This window comes from Drosophila bipectinata, chromosome 3L, assembly GCF_030179905.1.
Source record: "Drosophila bipectinata strain 14024-0381.07 chromosome 3L, DbipHiC1v2, whole genome shotgun sequence".
Taxonomy (NCBI): domain Eukaryota; kingdom Metazoa; phylum Arthropoda; class Insecta; order Diptera; family Drosophilidae; genus Drosophila; species Drosophila bipectinata.
The window spans coordinates 12820299-12841629 of NC_091738.1; the positions used below are offsets into that span (position 1 = coordinate 12820299).

General features: G+C 43.8%; 3 protein-coding genes across 7 annotated transcripts; 2 read left to right on the forward strand and 1 right to left on the reverse strand.

The window, feature by feature from the left end:
• Positions 1–329: 329 nt before the first annotated feature.
• Usp5 (ubiquitin specific protease 5) lies at positions 330–3091 on the forward strand. Its single transcript, XM_017233562.3, has 2 exons — positions 330–954; positions 1011–3091. Exons 1-2 carry the CDS (start codon positions 438–440, stop codon positions 2972–2974), a joined length of 2481 nt encoding a protein of 826 aa, XP_017089051.2. The 5' UTR covers positions 330–437; the 3' UTR covers positions 2975–3091.
• A 104-nt stretch (positions 3092–3195) lies between these two features.
• Alg2 (alpha-1,3/1,6-mannosyltransferase Alg2) lies at positions 3196–4653 on the reverse strand. The gene has a single exon (XM_017233563.3). It carries the CDS (start codon positions 4482–4484, stop codon positions 3210–3212), a length of 1275 nt encoding a protein of 424 aa, XP_017089052.2. The 5' UTR covers positions 4485–4653; the 3' UTR covers positions 3196–3209.
• A 370-nt stretch (positions 4654–5023) lies between these two features.
• Positions 5024–20982, forward strand: LOC108120060 (hippocampus abundant transcript 1 protein). 5 transcript variants are annotated; one of them, XM_070279547.1, is made up of 9 exons: positions 15345–15526; positions 16217–17258; positions 17744–17839; positions 17907–18431; positions 18492–18700; positions 18765–18851; positions 18909–19006; positions 19067–19339; positions 19498–20982. In XM_070279547.1, the coding sequence occupies exons 2-9, from the start codon at positions 16491–16493 to the stop codon at positions 19593–19595; spliced, it is 2154 nt and encodes a 717-aa protein (XP_070135648.1). In that variant the 5' UTR covers positions 15345–15526; positions 16217–16490; the 3' UTR covers positions 19596–20982. The 5 variants fall into 5 exon arrangements, with proteins under 5 accessions (XP_017089043.1, XP_070135648.1, XP_070135649.1 ...); XM_017233553.3 differs by lacking the exon at positions 15345–15526 and having other exon boundaries at positions 16153–16910; positions 16983–17258; XM_017233554.3 differs by lacking the exons at positions 15345–15526; positions 16217–17258 and adding an exon at positions 5024–5683.
• The last annotated feature ends 349 nt before the right edge of the window (positions 20983–21331 follow it).

The following is a 21331-nucleotide window of genomic DNA, read 5'->3' on the forward strand; positions in this document are numbered from 1 at the left end:
AGTTATATTAGATAAACTTAATTTTTAACAATGCTCAGGGTTTTTAAAATAATAATATTTGAATAGTAACTTAGTAGTGAACAATCTTAAGATTCTTAGGATGATTTTTTTTCAAAGCCCAGGAATTAAATTTATTTCATATTATGGTCTCACACGCAGGAAAAATTGTGCGTATTCATTTAATTTATCCAAATTTTATACAAACATATTTTGAAATTCGATGAAACTTTGTTTTTATTTGAAGCTTTAAACTTAAAAATAATTTAAACATAGACTTCCAAGCTTTTCTATTAATTGGCGGTTGGGGAAAAAATGGACACTTTCTTTATCGTAACCTGGTCACACTCAGTAGCAGCTGCAAAAAAACTCAAATTCATCCGACTCGTCCTAGTATATGTAAAAAAAAAAAAGCTGTCTCCAGAATTTCAAATCACATTATGGAGGAACTACGCAAGCATTTGTCCAAAATAAACGTGCCCTGCGGCTCAGGATCGGCAGCTCCGCCGATCTATAAGGACGAGTGCGTTTACTCATACGACAACCCAGAGACGCCCACCGGCTTATACGTGTGCCTCAATAGCTTCCTGGGCTTTGGAGAGGCCTACGTCCGGGAGTACGCCTCTAAGACGGGAAACCAGGTGTTTCTTCACATCCAACGGGTGAAAACTTTGAAAGAAGGTGCTGATGGCAATCCAGAGTTGGAATCTGAAGCTGAGGCCGGTCCGGAGAGGAAGATCACACGTCTAGCTATTGGGGTTGAAGGCGGATACAATGAATCTGATATGGCCAAGAAATACGAGATCAAAGACACTTACAGCATCGTGGTGGCTTCACAGTTGGACAAAAAGCTGCCCTATCCGGATCCCGAGTTGCCTATGCGCGTCACCCAGGCGGTGGAGGCCATTTTGGCCGCCGATTCAGCCATTGCTAAGCTGGAGAAGGCCACACTGATGGGTAAGCACGATTATTAATCTATATTTTTGCTAACTACATGAATATTCCTTCTTTAGGTACATGGGATGGTGAGGTGCGACAGCCCTCCAAGTACGCAGAGGACCTGCAGCAGTTGGATAATGGCAAGAAGATCCCTCCTTTCGGCTGGCAGTGCCAGAAGTGCGATTTGACCAACAACCTTTGGCTCAATTTAACCGACGGCTCAATTCTCTGTGGCCGCAAGTTCTTTGACGGTAGCGGAGGCAATGACCACGCCGTGGAACATTTCCGTGAGACGGGCTATCCGCTGGCCGTTAAGTTGGGAACCATTACTGCCGATGGCAAGTCAGATGTGTTTTCGTATCCAGAGGACGACATGGTGCTGGATCCGCACTTGGAGCGTCATCTGTCCCACTTTGGCATTAATATGGCGGCAATGAAGAAGAGCGAAAAGTCAATGGTGGAGCTAGAACTGGACATCAATCAGAGAATTGGAGAGTGGTCGGCGCTGACCGAGAGCGAGAGTGAGCTGCAGCCTCTGGCCGGACCAGGATACACGGGCATGAAAAATCTGGGCAACTCCTGCTACATCAACAGTGTGATGCAGGTTTTGTTCGTTATCCCAGACTTCCAGCAGCGCTTTGTGGGCACCGGCGCCGAACGCTACTTCAGTCAGTTCCCCAACGACCCAGCCAACGACTTTAATATTCAGATGGCCAAATTGGGATCGGGCCTGCAATCTGGGAAGTACAGCAGCATCGCTGCCAACACCCTGGACACGGAGCACGCCACGGGTATCTCCCCTGCCATGTTCAAGAACATCGTTGGCAAGAATCACCCTGATTTCAGCACCAAACAACAGCAGGATGCCAATGATTTCTATCTACATTTGCTCACCCTGCTGGACCGGAATTCCAGGAATCAATCGAATCCGGCAGATGCCTTGAAGTTCTTGCTCGAGGATCGTGTGGAGTGCCTGGCCAGCCGTAAGGTCAAGTACAAGACCCGTGAGGAGTATAGCTTCCGACTGCCGATTCCGCTGGAGAAGGCCACGAATCTGGATGAAGTGAAGGAGTTTCAGGAGCGGGAGAAGGCGGCCCGCGAGAGCGGCCAGCGCTTGGTAGAACGAGACATCGTTAGACACAAGGTGCCTTTGCAGGCCTGTTTGGAACGCTTCTTTGGCCCGGAGCTGATCGAGCAGTTCTATTCTACTGCCATTGAGGGAAAAACCAACGCCAGGAAGACCACACGACTGGCCACCATGCCCGACTGCCTGATGATCCACCTTGGAAAGTTTACCCTGGGCGATGACTGGGTGCCCAAGAAGCTCGATGTTTCGGTTGACATGCCGGACCAGCTGGATCTGAGCAACTGGAAGTCCGCTGGAGGACTGCAGGCTGGCGAAGAAGCCCTACCAGAAGCGGCGGCGGAAGAAGTCAAGTTCGTCTTCGACGAGGCAGTTATCTCGGAGCTTCTGACCATGGGCTTCCCGCCCGAAGCCTGCAAACGGGCCTGTTTCCACACCAAGAATACCGGACTGGAGGCAGCCTCCAACTGGCTGATGGAACACATTGCCGATGAGGATATTTCGGAACCGTTTGTAGTGCCCAACAACAGGATTGGCGACTGCGCCGCCGATCAGTTCGTGGCCAATCCGGAAAGCCTGGCCATGCTGATGAGCATGGGCTTTGATGAGCGCCAGGCGGTAGCTGCTCTGAAGGCCACCGATGGGAATGTGGAACGCGCAACCGATTGGATTTTCTCGCATGCCGATTCCATTGGCGTGGAAGAAGTTGCACCCACCCCCGCTGCCCCAGCTTCGTCGGGTGGGAATAGTAAGACCAATTACCGAGATGGGGGCGGAAAATACAAGTTGGTGGCATTTATCTCGCACATGGGCACCTCCGCCCAGGTGGGCCACTACGTGTGCCACATTCGCAAGCAGGGCGAGTGGGTCATATTCAATGACAGCAAGGTGGCCAAGTCGCAGAACCCGCCGAAGGATCTCGGCTACCTGTATCTTTACATGCGCGACGAGTAGCCAGTCCGATCTCACATTCAGTCCAAAACATAAGTTTCCTTATATTGCCCCTTTTGAATATTATTATAATACGCCCTGAAAACGGAAATTAAGAATAAAATACACTTGCTACACAAATATATGATATATCTATGTATGTATGTAATCTTTCTGAGAATTCCATGGTGACTCATCCTGAAAATATTTTCCCCCCGAACCATAAAAGAATCCAATTTCTGCAGCTTTGTATTGAATTTTATTCAGTTTTCTTTTTGCGCGACTGCTCTGGAATGGTGGTTAGCTCCTGGACGATGCTATTGAGCCGATCAGCAAAGGCCTGGAATGAGAACTTCTGCTGGACGCGTTTGTGGGCCTGCTCGCCCATCTTCATACGCAGCGGTTCGTCCCGGAAGAGCTGGTACATAGCCCCGCCGAAGCTCTTCGCCTGCTTTTCGCATAGGAATCCCGTAGAAGTGTGTACCACTGTTTCCGTGGGGCCACCGCTATTCAGCGCCACCACTGGCTTGGAACAGTACATGCCCTCCAGCGGCACAATACCAAAGTGCTCATTCTCGGGCGTGTACAGCAGACAGTGGGCAGCGAATAGCAGGCGGCACTTCTCCTCATCTGTGGGCGAGCGCAGCAGGATGACGTGGTCCTGGAGTTTTAGCTTCTCTACGAGTTTCTCCAGCTCCGCGAAGTGCTCGACGTTCTCCAGGCAGCGGGTATCATAGCCTCCGGCGATGATCAACCGGCAACGCTTAAAGTCTATATCGGGCAGCAGGTCCGCAAGAAGCCGAAGGGAGTACAAGGCCAGGGCGTGGTTCTTCTTTCGCTCGTAGCGATTGATGTCCAGATAAATGAAGGAGTTGCGTGGAACCCTCGGATGCACTGGCTCGTCCAGGATCTCTGCCCTCTGGTCCAGCTTCTTCTGCATCTGATCGAAGTACTGAGTGTGCAGCGAGGGATACAGTACGTCTGGGACAGTTTTGAGGCGACGGAAAGTGTCACGAAACACCCGTAGGGTGAACTTGGAGTTGACCAGCACTTTGTCCGCCAACCCGATGGTGTGCTCCTCCAGCCAGTTGATGGGGAAACGGTACAACCTCTTTAATAGGCCCTCCTGGGCGCTCAGTAGCTGATCGGGGAAGTGACAGTAAAATAGAACCTTCGGACGATGTTTAGCCAATCGTAGAACCGGAATGCACACGGAAATCAGATCACAGATAACCACGTCCACTTGTTCCCGTTGCGGCATGAAGAAGCTGGCGTAGAAGGCAGCATACAGCATACGGAAATAGGCACAAAAGGCGTAGAATCTTCCGAAGAGCTTGCGTGGCAGCCAGTCGCCGATGACTTTTACGGGGAATGTCCCATCCGCCGTCTCCTTGAAGCAATGGGTACTGTCATGGTGGTTCGTCAGGAAGCTAACCTGATGACCTCGCTCCTTGAGGGCCAAAGCCGCATCCACCACCAAGCGCTCGGCTCCGCCGATTCCCAGATCCGGATGAAGGAACAGAACGCGAACCATGACAAAGTAGAAGTTTTTTTTTTTAACAAAAAATTTAAGAATAAAATAAACTACCAACTGGGAAGGACCCTTATATCTAACAAGAGGTCAGAATTTTATCATTATTTTAAGGACTTTTTTTATTTTTAAATATTGTTCAGCTGACTGGTTAAGTGTGACTGTCTTCGTGGACCATTTAGATCATTTCCTAATTCAAGTTACCCAGAACTGGTCAAGATTGATCTTTTAACATAGAACGGAGTATTCTAATTATTTCTTTAAATAAAACAAAACATTTATAAATTAAAAGCTAAACATGATCTTTAATAAATTGACCTTTTTATTTTTTGAAATACAAGTAATAAAAAAATCAAATTAGTATTCTAAGTCTTATTTTTCTGGTTCATAAATCTTAGCTTTAAGTTGTAATCATTTATTTAAACTTTAAATTGGTATATATATATTTTTTTAAAGACTACTATCTCATTAACCATTATCTAGACCTTTTCCAACCCTAGAACCCTGTAGTAGCTGGCAACCCTAGAACACATGTTGACAGCGCCTGTTTATCGCGTTTCGGCGTTTTTTAGCCACAACTAGACTTTGCTTTCGGTCCGTGTTTCTGCAACGAACGCATTAAATTTTCCGTGGAATCCAGAATCCCAGCCAGAATACCCACAATTACCGGCAGTGCAATAGACCAGGTGCTTCACTCCAATCCACATGCGGCCGATTAACATCCAACCATAGGCATGCGTCGCGCCATAGCCTCAAGCCCGCTCTTATTGTTGCTGTTATCCGCCAGGCATCTTTATATCCAGATCCACCGTGTAATAATCGTCCTAGTATCGCGCTCCGTGCAAATAGCAACAAATAAGTGGGGTGAGCGAGTGTGTGCCTCAATTGGTTTAGCAACAAACACGGCGCGGATGATGCATACCAGGTGCTGAAGCTCAGAGAAGCAACACAAAAAAAATTAGAGGCACCCAATAACGAGAGCTAATCAACGCCGCCGTCGTCGCTCTCCGGCGTACAACGATTCCACATTCAAAACAAACACCACCACCCACCCATCCAGCGAGCAAGAACTAGAGCCACGTAGCCGCAACGTTGCCACCGCCACCGCCATCGCCGCCGCCAAGATGCCCAAAATCTATGTGAAGAAGCCCCTGGCGGGTCTGGTCATTCGGAATCGCGCCCACAAGAGCAGTATCTTTACGGTAAGTGTACACTTCAGCGCCTCACGGCGATAACCCTTATCGTCGGCGGACCTGTCGAACGCCATGAATCAGCAGGCCACAGACAGCGTGTGCTCCGAACAGCGATTTGGCATTAGTTTTTCGACGTAATCAGGTACTATGAGGCGATTTTGGATCGTTTGGTTTAACACATTAGGGGGGGTTTTTTAATGTCAATTGTGTGATGCACTGGCTGGCAGCCTGTGAGTTATAATTCAAAACAACTTGGAGTACATTTATAAACATTATGATGACTAATACACAAAATAATCATAATATTCTCAATTATAATTAATTTTCTTCCTTTTATTGTCTCAATAAAAACAAACTATTGCCACGAAAAACAAATTTCCACCTTAAAAGGTGCGAACTGTGACTAACATCGGCCGATATCCGTCGATTTATCGCTAGGTTTTCCCCATAGCATCACGGCCCCAGCCTAGGGGCCATAATTTGTTTAAAGCTCTGCACTGGAACCGAAACCAAAGTGCAATTATGCCATAAAAAGGCGTGCGCTCGTGCCTGATAAGAGCTTCAAACTCCACTCCAGTTCCATATCCATATCCATATCCACATCCATAAGTATGTCACTGGCACTGGGTACGATGGCGTAATCAATTCCCAACATCGGTGACCCCACTTGTGGTTGACTTTCGATTTCATGGAGAAGCTGTTCAGTGGGTTCTCGCTTCTTGTCTTCTGCTTCTTGCTACTTGCCTCTGGAGTAGTTTTTTATTTTTGTGTCTTGTTTTTGGGGCATTGAACCGCCAGCTGGCTGGTTTGTTTACATTTGACTGGCTCTTGTTTTCCCAGCACTAATGATCGCAAATCACAGCTCCAACTAGCCGCGCGTGTATGTATTACATTAGTCACAATTATTTTCCACCACCTGGGCACCGGCTCCTACTCCTCCTCCTCCTCTAAGTTAACCCATTTCTCAGGCCAATCCCATAACCAAACCCATTACAACTCCGTCATGTATATTTAATGCAGGCGCTTGAGACCTCTGGCTAGGCCCAAATGAAAACTAGCCGCAGGTGCGAGTTGGGGAATGGGTAGTGGAATTTGGTGGCAGTCTGTTTGTCGCCAAGCCCCCGGCTTTATGCAACAGATTTTGAATTTCCGGTGGAAGCTCATGACGCCTGCGCTGCAAGCTGCTGGGAGGGGTATGGATATGGGGGTTAATTATATGCTGGCACCACGATAATTGATGTTTGGAGTTTGCCTTGGTGACCTTGGTAACCCCTTAATTACCGAACCAGGCAGTCGTTACATTGGATATCTTGCCCGGGGGATTTGCCTTAAAATGTTGCCAGTGTTGTTGGTTTTTCAGACTTTTCAAAAATTTCCCTCCCGAAAATATCCCCCTGTCTAAGCTTTGGGCTCAGAATCGGGAAAGGAAAGCACCTTCATTCATAAAATACTGCCATAGGGCGCAGAAGCGAACAGGTGCCAAAGTCGTATCATGAATTGGCAAGAGAGAGAGAGAAAGAGAGGAAAATGCCCGCAAAAGCTCTGGCTCTCGGAAAACTCAACGCCGGGTGCGCGAGCACCAGAGGCAGATGGGGGGCATGCAATGTGGCATGCAACACAGCAAGGGAATGCAAACAAACAACAAGGCAAACAATGCAAAAAGTCCAGCCTGTGGTAATTGTTATGGGAAATTTTGTGGCACGCGAGAAAGCAGGTTTTTGGAGCAAAAATCGACGACGAAAGTGAAACAAAAAAAAAATCGAAATCACGAGTGAAAGTAAGAGAGATTAGGGACATTCTTTTGTGGGCCCTACTGTGGGTGTTAGAATCCACATATAAGAAACTATAATTCTCATTAAATCTCTTAAATTTATTCTAAAATATCCTATAATATTTAACTGCTTAAATATGCAATTCCCTCGAATAATTCATGAGTTCTCGCTGCGGAGAGAACCCAGAACCCCATTAAAAAATACCAGAAAAGCTTTCCACACACTTTTAAGCTTTGGTGGGTCGCGTGTTTTTGGGAAAAAAAAAGAAAAAACACTGCAGTGCATAGCAAGAAAATGCTCATTGGCCAGGCCAGGGTAGCAGCGAGTGAAAAACAGACGCTTTTCCAGCTGAGCACGGAGTAGGACGCAGCATGTGGAAAAGCGCACAACGGAATCGCGCACCTTTTGTCGCGTCTTGTGTACCAAAATAATCAAAACTAACTGTAAACTATAATTTCCACACTAGAGTTTTCTTTACGGTTTCGTTTTTCGGTTCGTGACGTCGTTGTTATTGTTGTTGTTGTTGTTAATTATCCGTTCAACATGTGCAATTAAAATATATAGTATATATACATATATAGCCTTCTACCGAGAATATATACATATAATATCCAAATAAACCAATTTCCCTTGGAAAATTCCGTGTTTCGTGTTGAAAAAAAAGTTGAAAAAGTGTGTGCTTATTTAATTTAGAATTTAGAATTAGAAAAAAAAATTTAAAAGAATTTAAAAGAGCAGTAAATTGACAAAAAGTGAACTTGAAATGCTTCCCAATTTACTGACTGGGCCACTCAATTGACGTGCTTTTCTTTTCTGGTTGTTTTTTTTTTTCGATGCTTTTGTTCACCACCCACGGAAAACTGTCCCGTTACGCAAACTGTAACTGTACTCACACTCTTGTTGTTGTTGTTATTCTCGATTCTATTATGCCTTTGTCTTGTATCTGTATCTTTCAGATACGTGCTCATGAGATCAGACAATATGTGGTTATATTTTTTTTTTGGCATCTTTCTCGGGTTGGTGGTTGGGGGCGGATTTCCCTTTCAAGAGTTTCCATCGTGCTTGGGATTTTCTTTGTTGTTCCCTTTCGTGCAAAGAAAAACAAAGTTCGTGCAAAAGGAAAAGGGCTTTTCCTTTTTTTTACCCAAAGTATATATTTAATTTTCTCCATTATTTAACTTTGTATAATTTATTGAAATTTTCAAGAAATGACCTTTTCGCTCTGTGTACATTTCCTTGAAGAAGGTCACCCCAACGCCCTAATCCTTCGGCTGACTTTCCCTTGACCAGTATCCTCCTCCTGTTTAATGTCCTGCAAATTTCGCATAATTTCAAACGTATTTGGAGCTCATAAAGGAGAGCTCGTTTTTATGACCCAGCTCTCCAGAGTGGGGGTAGTCCCACAGATTTCCAGCTTTAATATATATGCTATTCCTAGGAATCTGACGTACTAGGGAAAAGTTCAATAAACTTTCGTTGGCAAATTTTCCACGACACTTTTCGTGTGTCGGCGGGAAAGTCAAAACGGAAAAAAGTCTGCCACGCATAAATTTTTATCCTCATCCTCACAGTCGATTCTGGATGGCGGATTGAGTCCTGGAGCTACAACAAATATTTGTTCAGTCAGCGGCGCTCTAATACCAATCAATTATGACCAAACTTTGCCATACAAGTGGTGCTACTATATAGAAGGGGGGAAGCATTTAGATAACCCAATCCAGTGGCATCCATAAATTATAGCCCTTCCTGCTTGGCGGTATTGTTTGCTTTTGGAGCTGCGGAATGATGAACCGCAGAGGTCCTTTGTTGGAGGTAAGGCCATTGTCTCTATTGTTTCCAAGATACTGCATTGGGGATACTGTCCTGTTAGGATTGGAAGGATCCTTCCATCTTTAAAGTCTTGCCTCAGAAAGGGGTCTTGTTTATATTATTTAATCACATTTCTCTTATTCGGACCGGACTTATCGCTGGTATTGTCAAGCCAACAAAAGTCGAAACTAAAAATTTGCCTAAAAAGAATGTTGGCCAGGAGTCAGGAGCCAGGAGCCACCTCCATTCAGTCGCTTCCGCTGTCTCCTTATGCAAATTAACTGCACGGCTTCCTGTGTGGATGCAGTCCTGTCGTGTAATTTTCCTTTAGTGGCTGTTGCTGTCTGTTGTTTTTGTTGTTGTGTCAACACATTTTGGGCAACAGTTCAAGAATCATAAATTTATTAAAATTGCTTGTGTTGCCAAAACGAACCGCGCTGCTGCCCGCCGCTTCCGTGTTTGTCACTCCGCCGTGCTTGGTGCCACATGCAAGGTCATCCCCGGCGGCGGTGGCGGTGGCGATGGTGGTGCTCGGAATCGAATTTAAATTCGGATCGGGTTAGCATTCGGATGGGGTTAGGTAGGTAGGATGCATCATCGCAGCTAATCAATAAGAGACACCTATTCACTTGCCCTTTTTTGTACCCTTTGCAGAGGGTATGATTCTTTTATAAACTATAATTTTTATAGAAAATCATGTTTTTTTTTTTATAAATTATTAATCTGAAAATATAAACCCTCATATTTCCATTGCCTACTTTTAAGGGCCTCTAGAAGTCAAATAGTAATAAAGAGCTTAATTTTAGCTTTCTTTTGGGTATAATAACATTTTAGAAGATGCTTTAATTCGATGACTATTTAATAAAAAATAAAAATTATTTTTAAAAATAATTAATTAAAAAACAGCGCCCTCCTCCTCGATTCTCATAGGTTGCACTTAAGCAGGCCCGAAAATGGGAAAAATTCCTTTTTTTTATAAGTTGTAGTTTTTGTTTTTGTAATTTGGTGCTTTGCTAGTTTGTTGTTGTAGTAGTTGTTGTTGTAGTAGTTGTTACTGTAGTAGTTGTTGTTGTAGTAGTTGTTGTTGTAGTAGTAGTAGTTGGTTGTTGTTGTAGTTGTAGTAGTAGTTGGTTGTTGTTGTACTTTTTTGTTGTTGCAATTTTTTGTTGTTGTAATTTTTGTTGTTGTAATTTTTGTTGTAATTTTAGTTGTTGTAATTTTTTTGTTGTAATTTTTTTGTTGTAATTTTTTTTTTTGTAATTTTTTTTTTTGTAATTTTTGTTTTTAATTTTTTTTTTTTTGTAATTTTTGTTGTAATTTTTTTTTTAATATTTTTTTGTAATTTTTTTTTTTAATATTTTTTTGTAATTTTTTTTAGCTTTAAGCTATATTTGTGTTTTTGAAGAAAAGAAGCTTGCCACTTTTTTCAAAATAAATTATTAAAAAAAAAAATTATTTTGACAAGGAAAATCCTATTGCCATCCCTTTGGAATATCCCATTTTGGCAGTATGTTATCATAGAAAATAAACTTTCATAAACTTAACTGCAAGGGTATATCAACTTCGGATTGGCCCAAACTAAGCTTTTCTATCTTTTCTATGCAATTTTTGTTGTTTTCGGCCGTTCTGCCTTTTTTTGTGACGAAATCTCTTAACCCTTTTCCACCAAACGTCCGTCTGGGGTTGGTTTGTGGCCATGTTTTTGCTGAATGGACGGACATCTGGCCTGCAATGCAATTTCCATTATCTGACAGCCCGAATCTGTGGACCTCAGCAAAATCAATAGGAGGGCACACAAATAAGTCATGTAGTTACTGCTGTAGAAATTTCATGCTTTCCTGAGTGAACTTCTCTCTGATATCATAGATTGGTCTATTAAATTTGGTTTTAAAATTTATATAGGAATGATTTTTAAAAAACCTTTAGAAGGGTGGAGGATAGATCTACAAATCTTACAAGATACTTCGCTTAAGAATCGCTTGAATTTTGGGTAAGGTATGGCCTCAGAGGTAACGTACTTAACGCATTTTACGATGAGACACCCCCAGAAAAATGTACAGAAAATCGACAAAAAAATTGTATTCAGGATTTTGATGCATATTAATGGAGAATACATCCACGAATCTTTTAAGATCGGAGTGTCTTCGAATGAAGAATTGGTATCGAAGAATCGAATGAATATTGGTAGAGATATGGCTTTTATTTTAGGTGGCTCTTCGACCCTCTAAGCTCTTTCCAATTTTGCAAAGAGGGTTCACCGGAAAACTTATCCTAAAATCTGTCAAAAAATTATTTTTTTAGATTTAGATACAGATTGAGGGAGAATTTTTATAGTAATTGTTAAAAATATTCCGCGTAAAAATCGTACAAATATTGGCCAAGATATGACCATCGCAAGGTGTCATATTTTCAGACTCCATACTTTCTGGCCTAAACCCTTTACTGCCATAAAATAATTTTCTTTAAAGACCTCAAGCATTTTAGTAATTATTCGCATAATCTAGTTTTTAAAAAATCAATACTATTGATTAATGAGCGGGCTTCATCCATGCTCCAGATCTGAGACGAAGAGAAATGTCCCTCAGAGCCTCCCCGGCTGTGGCCGAAACCAATTTGGACGCTGCAGCCGTCGCAGCTTGACACTTTCTAGCCACGTTGTTGACAAACTATTTTTAATATTGAAAGGCGGCAGGCAGCTTTTCAGTGCCACTACCACTGCCAGTGGCTTTATGTGTGTGTGTTCTCTGGCATACAGGCTAATGTGAACGAGCACATTACGTATACGTATAGGGGGAAAAATACGTATACGCCACGTTGCACGCGCTGCAGGCTTTGAATTGAATTTCAACAGCATCTGCCTCGACTATGGGCTTTTCTTTTTTTGCCTTTGCTCTTGCACTCATATGACCTTGGTTCTGGATGTCATCTTGGGCGAGGGAATGCCTCTCCATTAGCCACCAGTCGACAGAAGCGGGTCCATTTTTCATATCGCCTGACATTTGGCGTCACACACGCTTAGCAGGAAATGAAAAAAAAAACATGCTTTCGGTTTCTCTTCTCTTGGCTGCTATTTTTATTGCATACTTTTGAGGAAATAGGTTTTGAGGATATATGAAATAGGATATTTTTCAGGAAGTTCTTCAATGGCTTGAAGGTTTTAAACCTGTTCCAAGCTTGTTTTAAGCTTCTGGCTTTTAATAATTAATTAGCTTGCCAAGAAATAGGAAGGCAAGGGTCCGGAAGGTTGGCTGATTGATTTGCGAGCCGTCACCTGTTCAAGAATATTTTTAATTAAAATTACGACAGTCTTAGGGAGTCTTTGTTAACCAACCACCACCGACCACCCACCATCTACCACCTACTCAAAGAAAAGTCATGAGTCTTTTGGCCCAAACTTCTCGGCTTCTATATCCCAATGCCAATGGCACTGGCTTCGTCCTCGTTGCCTTGGGCTTTGGCCTACTTTTCAATAAGCCACAACAATGGAGTTGCCTCTTATTGGCCATTGTCTGGCGGTCGTAATGGTCTTTTTGCGAAATCCAATTTCAAATCAAGGCGCCACATGCGTGGTATACATAGTTCCAAGCTTAAAATTGAGAGTATTTTAAAGGTGAAACCCAGTAAAGTTTTCATCACGAATTTTTAGAATATTTGATTAGAGAATAACCTTGATGCTTACCCCCCATTTTTTTTTAATTTTGCGTGTCCTGTTTTTTTCCCCTCAAGATTAATTAGAAAAATTGTTGCAAACACATTCATTTGTGGCACGTTAGCTCACTTTCCATTTTAGCCGGCTTTTTTTTTTTCAATTTGGCCCAACCTATGCTTTGTTTTCCTCATTAATGAAGGAAAAACATGGAAATGTATTTTCCAGTTTCCGTCTCTTTTGCCAAAACCGTTACGCCATCATGGACTTGCTGTCATTTTTTTTTGTTTGCCATACCACCCACACACCCCTCCTCCAATCGCCCCAAACGGATGCCTGTCCGTCCGGCCGTTTTCCTGTCGCCTTCCGACGGTTTCCAGTTTTCCGTTTGTCTTTGCCCGCTTCTGTCAAGGTCGTTCCTAATGCCTTTTGATGCGACACATGCAGCCAGTTGGTGGGGTTTGTTTTTTTCATGTGGCATGCCCCATGTTGAATCCCCCCGCCCTCTCAGCTAACTGCACTCAATCCATCTGCCTCTCAACTTGATGGCCAGTCTTTCCTGTTGGGATTCCCAGCAACAGGATTCTATGCCACGTCCATCCTGTGTCCATCCAGCCTGATTCCACGGAAATTTCATTTTCTGGCACTACCTTCTCGGGCCTGCACTTGACCCGATTGCTGTTTCACACGGACAGCCCACGGGACTGGACGGGACGGCAGTGTCAGCAAGGGAGGAGGGCAGCGAGGCAGCCAGGCAGGTCGTCATGATTTATGCACGGTGGCCACTGGCCAGCCACACATCGGGTCACTTTAAATGTGTTCTCATCCGACTAATTCCACGCACAGCGACAGTCAGCAGTTTCAGGTTTATGCCGCCAAAAATTATGAACTTTTATGTTTATGAAAAGTAAGAAAAAGTCTTACCTAAAAAAAAGTAACTTAAGTAAAAGTACTCTTTAAATAAAAACGTACTAATTATCACTGATAAATTATTATTAGTAATTCCTAGTTATTATAACTAATAATGAGGCATGAGGGAATGAATATTATAGGAATGCCATTTGTTTCATGCCAAATATATCTGACATTTTCTACTCTCGTCACCGAGTCATGTGGTTGTTTTTTTTTTACATGATAGATTTGAGAATATTGGCAATAGGGTTCTTATAATTAAAATATATAGATAAGAATAAGAATAACAATATACATATCAGATCCAAGCCTTAATCCATGCCAAAATATTAGATATTTAGAATAGAATATATAAATCAGATACTATTTTGATTCATTTACATAGAAAATATATTGGATGATTTCTGCATTAAAAAAAAATATTAGATATTTTCTGCATTCGTCACCTTGATGGCGTCAAAATGCTTTTTTTATTTGATGGATATGAATAATGGGCATAAGGCTTTATAAATTTTAGTTTATGTAAATGTATGTATTATATAAAATATAAATCAGATACGAGCCTAGTCAGAATTTCCCCATTTTCCCCACCAAAATGAATATAGGATCATCGGACGTTAGTCTCAGTATTTTACCGCGACAATGGTTTTTTTTATTTGATAGAATTAACATAGGCTCATAAAATTTAATATATTTCCTAGGAAGTATTCCCTTTTAAAGATTCTATAAAAAATCCCCCACTCTTGTTACAATTTCTGAATTTGTTGACCATTCTTTAGAGCTGACACTGTAGAATTAAGAATCTGTTTCTGTCATGCATTCTAAGAACAAACTCGACCCCTCGCCAAACAATCTCAGTCTCAGAGCTGTGTATCTCTCTAGCCTCGTCATCTGTTGGACTTTTGTTGGATTAAGCCAACACAACTAGTGGCAGCATAATTGCCGAGCAAAAGATAAAAATAAATTCCATGAGCATTTCCATTCCGGAGCTCATTTGATATTTTTTTCGCGAGAAACTTTCATCATCATCGCGGTGTGTGTGGAGCTTCGTCTATTGGATATGTGCGACAATTACTTTTTGGGGTTTTTTTTTTTTATTATTATTATTTTTATAGCATTAACACCATAAAGGCGTTTATGCGTGGGGCTTACTGTGATGTCAATGTAAATAAACTGCCGGCGATCGTGTTGGAAATTGCTGATCACAGCATAAAATGGTTTATTTTGTATCTCTATCTCTGAGTTTCCTATTCGATTAACTAAATGGAATAAAATGTTAAATGCTTCCAAATGGATTTCATTAAAAGCACGCATCTGAAAACGCTGAGGGGTACCTTCGTCTAATTCTTTTCAATTCGTCAGTTTGCACACTCTCCCTCTCTCTCTCTGCGGAGAGTATCTTTTGCTGAAAATGTATCTCTCAGATACACACACGAGCTTCCGTTCGCCGGAGAACCGACAGCTCCACGCTGGAGGCTTTCTGGCTTTCGGCACTTGCTGTTTGTGAGTCGCGAACACTGAAACGCAGCAGACATATAGATCGGTGTAGTCGGTTATAGAGTTATAGAGATGTTTGTCAAAATTATAGCCAAGTTTTAGTTTCGATTTTTGGTTTTTTTTTTTTAATATTTTCGGCTGGAACCTATAGCGCGAGTGCGTTTTTAAAATTGGCAGTGGAAATTCGCGAGCCCTGAACCTTAAAACCACCGGCGAGTATGTTTGTTGCACGACGCGATTGCCAGTCCGATTCCGAGTCCCTTGTTGTATAACTTGTTAATAATTTCCAGGCTAACCCCGATATTCGAGACTCGAATTAGATATTTCAATATGCCTTTTGATTTAATTTGCTTTGTTGAGGTGCTATTTTGGTTAGCTTGTGGCTTCAATTTGCATTCAGATGTTAAAAGCATTACAGAAATGGGATTAAGTGCGCGATCTCTTAGGCCTTTTTTCTGGGCCAAATAAACAGGCTGGTGCTAATGGGCATTGCATACTTGGCGGCGTTTGAGCCGAATTCTCATTCTGATACTGATTCATGATGATAGTGTCTCGGGTTTCGCAATTAGCCAGCCAATTGAAACCCAAAGCCGCGCAAATAATAAATTATTAACAAGAGTGTACAGTACAGTTGAACTTGCCTACAGTGATTTTCTGAGATTTAATGATAAAGAACTAGAAACTAGAACACATGGTCTAGATATCTTATCTAATGTTGGGAAGCTTATCTTCCTAATCAGCCTTGTTAAGACACCATGTTCTAGTTTTCCTTCATTTGCATAATTTCTATTAGGTTAAGTTCGCTTTAGGGAAGTTTCCCTGTAGAGTGGTCCCAGTCCCCCCAGCTGAAGGAAAGCAAATCGCGCATTTCGAGTGAAAACAAATGTTGGCCAACTTTAATTACAGCCAGAAAAGTGCCAGCGGCGGAGAGCAGTAGCGGAAATATTTCGGGTAGTCCACACCAATGATAAGATAAGTGGCTCCGATCGCAGCACCCACCACCAGCCGGAGCAGGAGGAGACGAAGGAGACCGAAGCGAGAAGCTGTGACCCATCTTCCAATGATAGTGTGGAGTCCGTGGCAATGGACATTAGTGTGATAGCGGAAGGAACAAACCCAAAAAACAGTAACCAGCTAGTAGAACAAGTGAAGGTCAGCAGGAGGTAGACAGCCAGTGATCATGCGAAGCGGGAGGAGCTATGCCCAGCGGCAGACAGAGACCCTGGAGGGAAGCTTCGATCTGGAGGAGCCCGAGGATTCCGAGGCGGAGTGCGATACGGAACAGGGAGGCGCTTCAGGGCCGCTCAAGGATCAGGAGCAGAGGAATCTCGGAGAGGAGACCGGCGAGCAGACCGACACATTGAGCTTCCACAGCAACAGTTCCACGCCCACCACCGCCGACGTGGCCGATGTGGACGTGGAGACGATCAGCTCCCTGCCACTCTCGCCGCCCGGCTTCAAGGAGCGCGCCGGCAGTCAACTGGTCAAGCGGCACTCTCCGCTAAAGGACAAACAACTGACCAGCACGGACACGACCAGCTCCAGTGCCAGCACCAGTTCCAGCAGCAGCCAGCAGCCGGACCTGGACGATGTGCCCACGGTAAGCGGCTGTCATCGACGCGAAGTTCAGCCCTCATCCACTACCATTTCCGATTCTGTGAATCCTCCACAGTCGTCGAGATATGCAGCCGCCGCCGCCCATCCGAGTGCAGCGTTTGCTGAGACGGCGGCCAGCTCGTCCGTTCTGTGTGGAGGAGGAAGCGCTGCAATCGGCCGGACCAGCGGCGGAGGTGTCGGAGGCGCTGCCCACCGGCGCACCCACTCCGCGGCGTCGTACATCTCCATGCGGTCACTGGCGGGCAGTACAGATCCGCAGCAGCCGGAGCGGCCCAAACGGAATCGATTCTTTGAGTGGTTGCGGGTGGCCTGCAACATCTGCTGCTGCAAGGTGGGTTTTTCTGGCTATGTGGGGGTATCATCCTTGAACTTGGTTTCCGCCCAATTGATTTCATCTCCAAATAGAGAAGGAATTTCGAGGGAATTCACTTTTTTTTTTTTGTTTATTGATGCGCAACAATACGAATCAGTTGGTGGAATCACCAGCCTCCACCGCTGACACCGCTCCAAGTGGCATTGGGGCAGTTAACGAGCGCAAACAATTTCGCATTTAGAACAATTTATTTTGAACCGAGACTCTGGGACTCAAATGTTTACAAATATACAAAAAAAAGAGACACACTCAGAGACAGCCAGTCGCGGACACACCGGGGCCTCAAAGGGTTAACACACGGCGCCTTATCCACCGGATCGGATGACGCACTCGACTGGGTGCGTCTCTGCTGGGCATCCTGCAATTATGACAATTGCTTCGACCATCTATTATTACTAATGCCAGTCCAGTCATTAATTTATCCTCTTGTCTTGTCCCCACAGAGTTCCGGAATCGGCGAGCCGAGTGTTCATCATGCGCTGGTTGTGATATTCCTAGAGTTCTTCGCCTGGGGCCTGCTGACGATGCCCATAATATCGGTGAGTTAACGATGACTTCATCCAGATCTTATCTACCTGCTTGCTAATCGTATATCTTCCCTGGCAGACCCTCAACCAGACCTTTCCGGATCACACATTCCTGATGAACGGCCTGGTGATGGGCATCAAGGGCATCCTCTCGTTCCTGTCGGCGCCCTTGATCGGCGCCCTGTCGGACATTTGGGGCCGCAAGTTTTTCCTATTAGTCACAGTATTCTTCACCTGCCTGCCCATACCGCTGATGTCCATCAATACGTGGTGGTTCTTTGCCATGATCTCAATAAGCGGCGCCTTCGCCGTCACCTTTTCGGTGGTGTTTGCCTACGTGGCGGATGTCACCACGCCCGAGGAGCGCTCCAAGGCATACGGTCTGGCCTCGGCCACCTTTGCCGCCAGTCTGGTCATTTCGCCCGCCCTGGGAAATGCCCTGATGGACTGGTATGGTGATACGCTTGTGGTGGCTCTGTCCACGGCCATAGCGTTGCTGGATGTGTTCTTCATCCTGGTGGCCGTGCCGGAGAGTCTGTCGGAGAAGATGCGGCCTTCGTCTTGGGGAGCGCCCATCAGCTGGGAACAAGCAGATCCCTTTGCGGTAAGAATGCCTCTGATTTCTGTTGGAAGATGACTCATTTCTCGGTTTCTATATTCAAAGGCTCTGCGAAAGGTGGGAACCGACAAGACCGTCTTGATGCTGTGCCTCACCGTGCTGCTCTCCTATCTGCCCGAGGCTGGCGAGTACTCCTGCATGTTTGTCTACCTGAAGCTGAAAATGGGTTTCAATTATGTGGAGGTCTCCATATTCATAGCCATCGTTGGCATTCTCAGCATCACAGTCCAGGTTACCCTCGGCTCATTTATGCAGTAAGTGATCAGGTCAGACTTTTGCCATTCAATGGAAGCTATATCCGCTATATCTTTCCCTCAGGGTTTTCGGAGCCAAGCGCACGATCATTGTGGGCCTAGCCCTGGAAATGGTCCAGCTGCTGTGGTACGGCTTTGGTAGCCAAAAGTGGTAAGTATATCGGATTAGGCTCTCTTTGAACTATTAATAATGTTTGTTGTCCGCCAGGATGATGTGGTCGGGTGGCGTTGTGGCAGCCCTGGGCTCGATCACCTATCCTGCCATCAGCGCCTTTGTGTCGCTCTATGCAGCCCCCGAGAGTCAGGGTAAGCTTTACCTTAGTACATCCTAGTATATCACTTAGTTACACTTATTATCCTTGACAGGCGCTGTTCAGGGCATGATTACGGGCATGAGAGGCCTGTGCAACGGTCTGGGTCCGGCAGTATTCGGTGTTATATTCTACCTGTTCAATGTGGATCTGAACGATGACCATGATTCGCACGCCAGGAGCAGCGGCAGCCGGGCGACGAACGTGGAGAAGTTCTCGGAGCATGTGCCGGGTCCGCCGTTCGTGTTTGGCGCTCTGTGCGTCTTCTGTGCCATAATTGTGGCCGCTTTCATTCCGGAGGGCCAGCAGACCAACTTGGAGAAGAAACGTAAGCAAGGCGAGCCATCCATTAAATCATTGTCACTCCTACCATTATCATCCCAGGCCCTGGGCAAGACGCGCCAGTTCTGAATTAGTATTGTGCAAAATTAATGAATAAATTCGCCATTCTGTGACCTCTTTTGTTCCGTTCCAATGCCGTTGCAGGTGCCTCGCTCGACGTCCAGTACGAGATTGAGACGGGCCACAAAGCGCCCAGCTCCCTGGCGCCGCTCATCCGCTCCGACTCGCTGGCGCAGCTGTAGTAAGGCTCCTGCTGTAAACCAAACCAATCCCAATCCTGGTCGTTGTCCCATCCACGTTGACGGACACACACCTGCAGCATATAGAACATATACGTTTAAGGAGAGTTAAGGATAGAAAGGAGTATAACTGTAACCGATTTTGTAACTGTAACAAATGCTGTAACTAGTTTGGCTTTAGTTTCCCCCTTCCCCCGAGTCTAGTAGAACATGGTGCATATAGATCGTACCGAGGATAATAATGTTATGTTTTTGCGTGGTTAAATCTTTGTTTTTAGTCTCCACCCACCACCACCACCACACAGGCCACACACCACAAACACCTCAGCCAGGATTCGTATATAATTTATTATCGCCTAAGTAAGAGTAGTCACAAATTCGGTCATTGTATGCTTGCCCCGCTTTCTGGCTTCCGTTTTTCTTCGGGATTACATCACAGCATGTTTTTTGCAAAAAAAAAAATAACAAAATAACTGCCAAATAAAAAAAGAGAGAAAGAACAACAGAGTAATTGTAAACTTGTCATCTTCTGATAATGCGATAATCCAGCACAATAAACACATTTTCCACGCCACAGTCTTAGTTCGCGTTTCCAGTGTTTATTTAAAAAAAAATTAAGAAAATCCAAAACTGAATACTAAGCTTTACTTTGAAAATTGTAGTGATTTAAAATCTAAAACCCTAATCTAAAAGCGAAACATGAGGATAATAGGATGCTAAAGCTGAGAACCGATAAACCAGAAACTATATATACAAAAAATTAATTATGTATTGTATATATATATAGAGAAAGATATATGTATGTGGCACAGTATGAGGAGGATGGATGTATGACACACAAATTGTAATGTTTTTTTATTTAGCTAATTGCTATGTTAGCGCCTCCGAGAGATCACCGAGATCATGTGTAACTCGCTGTAGTTTTTTATTTTCTAATTTTTATGATGATAAGCCTGGCGCAAGGACATAAGTTATGCATAGCCTTTGATAAAGTCAATGCTTGAACGTACATATTTAAAATAGGACGAAGCACACGTGCATGTGTATGTATTGTACTATAATATATAGATGAAAGTTATATTTTTCGACGTTGCTACAACAGTGTAAAGTCTCCCAACCTGATCCTTTCGAGCCCCAAGAAGGCCCCCAATACACACAGACATAGGACATACATACACATACATCAGTGCTAGAAGAGGCAACCGTCAATGGGAGGCATCGTGCCCCTGCCACAATTATTGGTGGGCAGCTAGAGACAGTATACAACAAAAACAAAAACAAAAACAAAACTGAACCCAAATTTTGATTGTAAATTATTTAACGTGTAATTTAGTGTTTTAAACGAAACCAAAATAAACAAAACTGTTTAATGAATCGCTAGTACAATACACTTTTAATCTTTTAACTTGTGGATATCTCAAAGATAACGTATTTTGTAGGTAAGTTTTGGAATTTTCAAAAGATTGTCCAGTTCCAAGGTGTATTATCTGACTTTGATCATTTTGGTTTGAAATTTAAAAAGTAACGAACTTTTTCTCGGCCATCTCTAAGAGTTGCCGATAGTTGGTGGTATTTTATTGAAATACCATAAACTGCAAATACTGATAAAATTATTAGATTCTAAGATAATTTCTAACTAAAATAAGTAAAGTTAAAGCAATAGCAACTATTTATCTTTTTATTAACAAAAGTATCTTTCCATAACATTCAGATAGTATCTTTAAGTATCTTTTTGAGCC

Excerpts from the sequence above, each read along its gene's own strand:
- Usp5 (XM_017233562.3), top strand. The coding sequence starts at position 438 with ATGGAGGAACTACGCAAGCATTTGTCCAAAATAAACGTGCCCTGCGGC. Across the intron at positions 955-1,010 it reads GGAGAAGGCCACACTGATGG|GTACATGGGATGGTGAGGTG; the intron begins GTAAGCACGATT and ends TTCCTTCTTTAG.
- Alg2 (XM_017233563.3), bottom strand. The coding sequence starts at position 4,484 with ATGGTTCGCGTTCTGTTCCTTCATCCGGATCTGGGAATCGGCGGAGCC.
- LOC108120060 (XM_070279547.1), top strand. The coding sequence starts at position 16,491 with ATGCGAAGCGGGAGGAGCTATGCCCAGCGGCAGACAGAGACCCTGGAG. Across the intron at positions 17,259-17,743 it reads GCAACATCTGCTGCTGCAAG|AGTTCCGGAATCGGCGAGCC; the intron begins GTGGGTTTTTCT and ends TTGTCCCCACAG. Across the intron at positions 19,340-19,497 it reads GACCAACTTGGAGAAGAAAC|GTGCCTCGCTCGACGTCCAG; the intron begins GTAAGCAAGGCG and ends ATGCCGTTGCAG.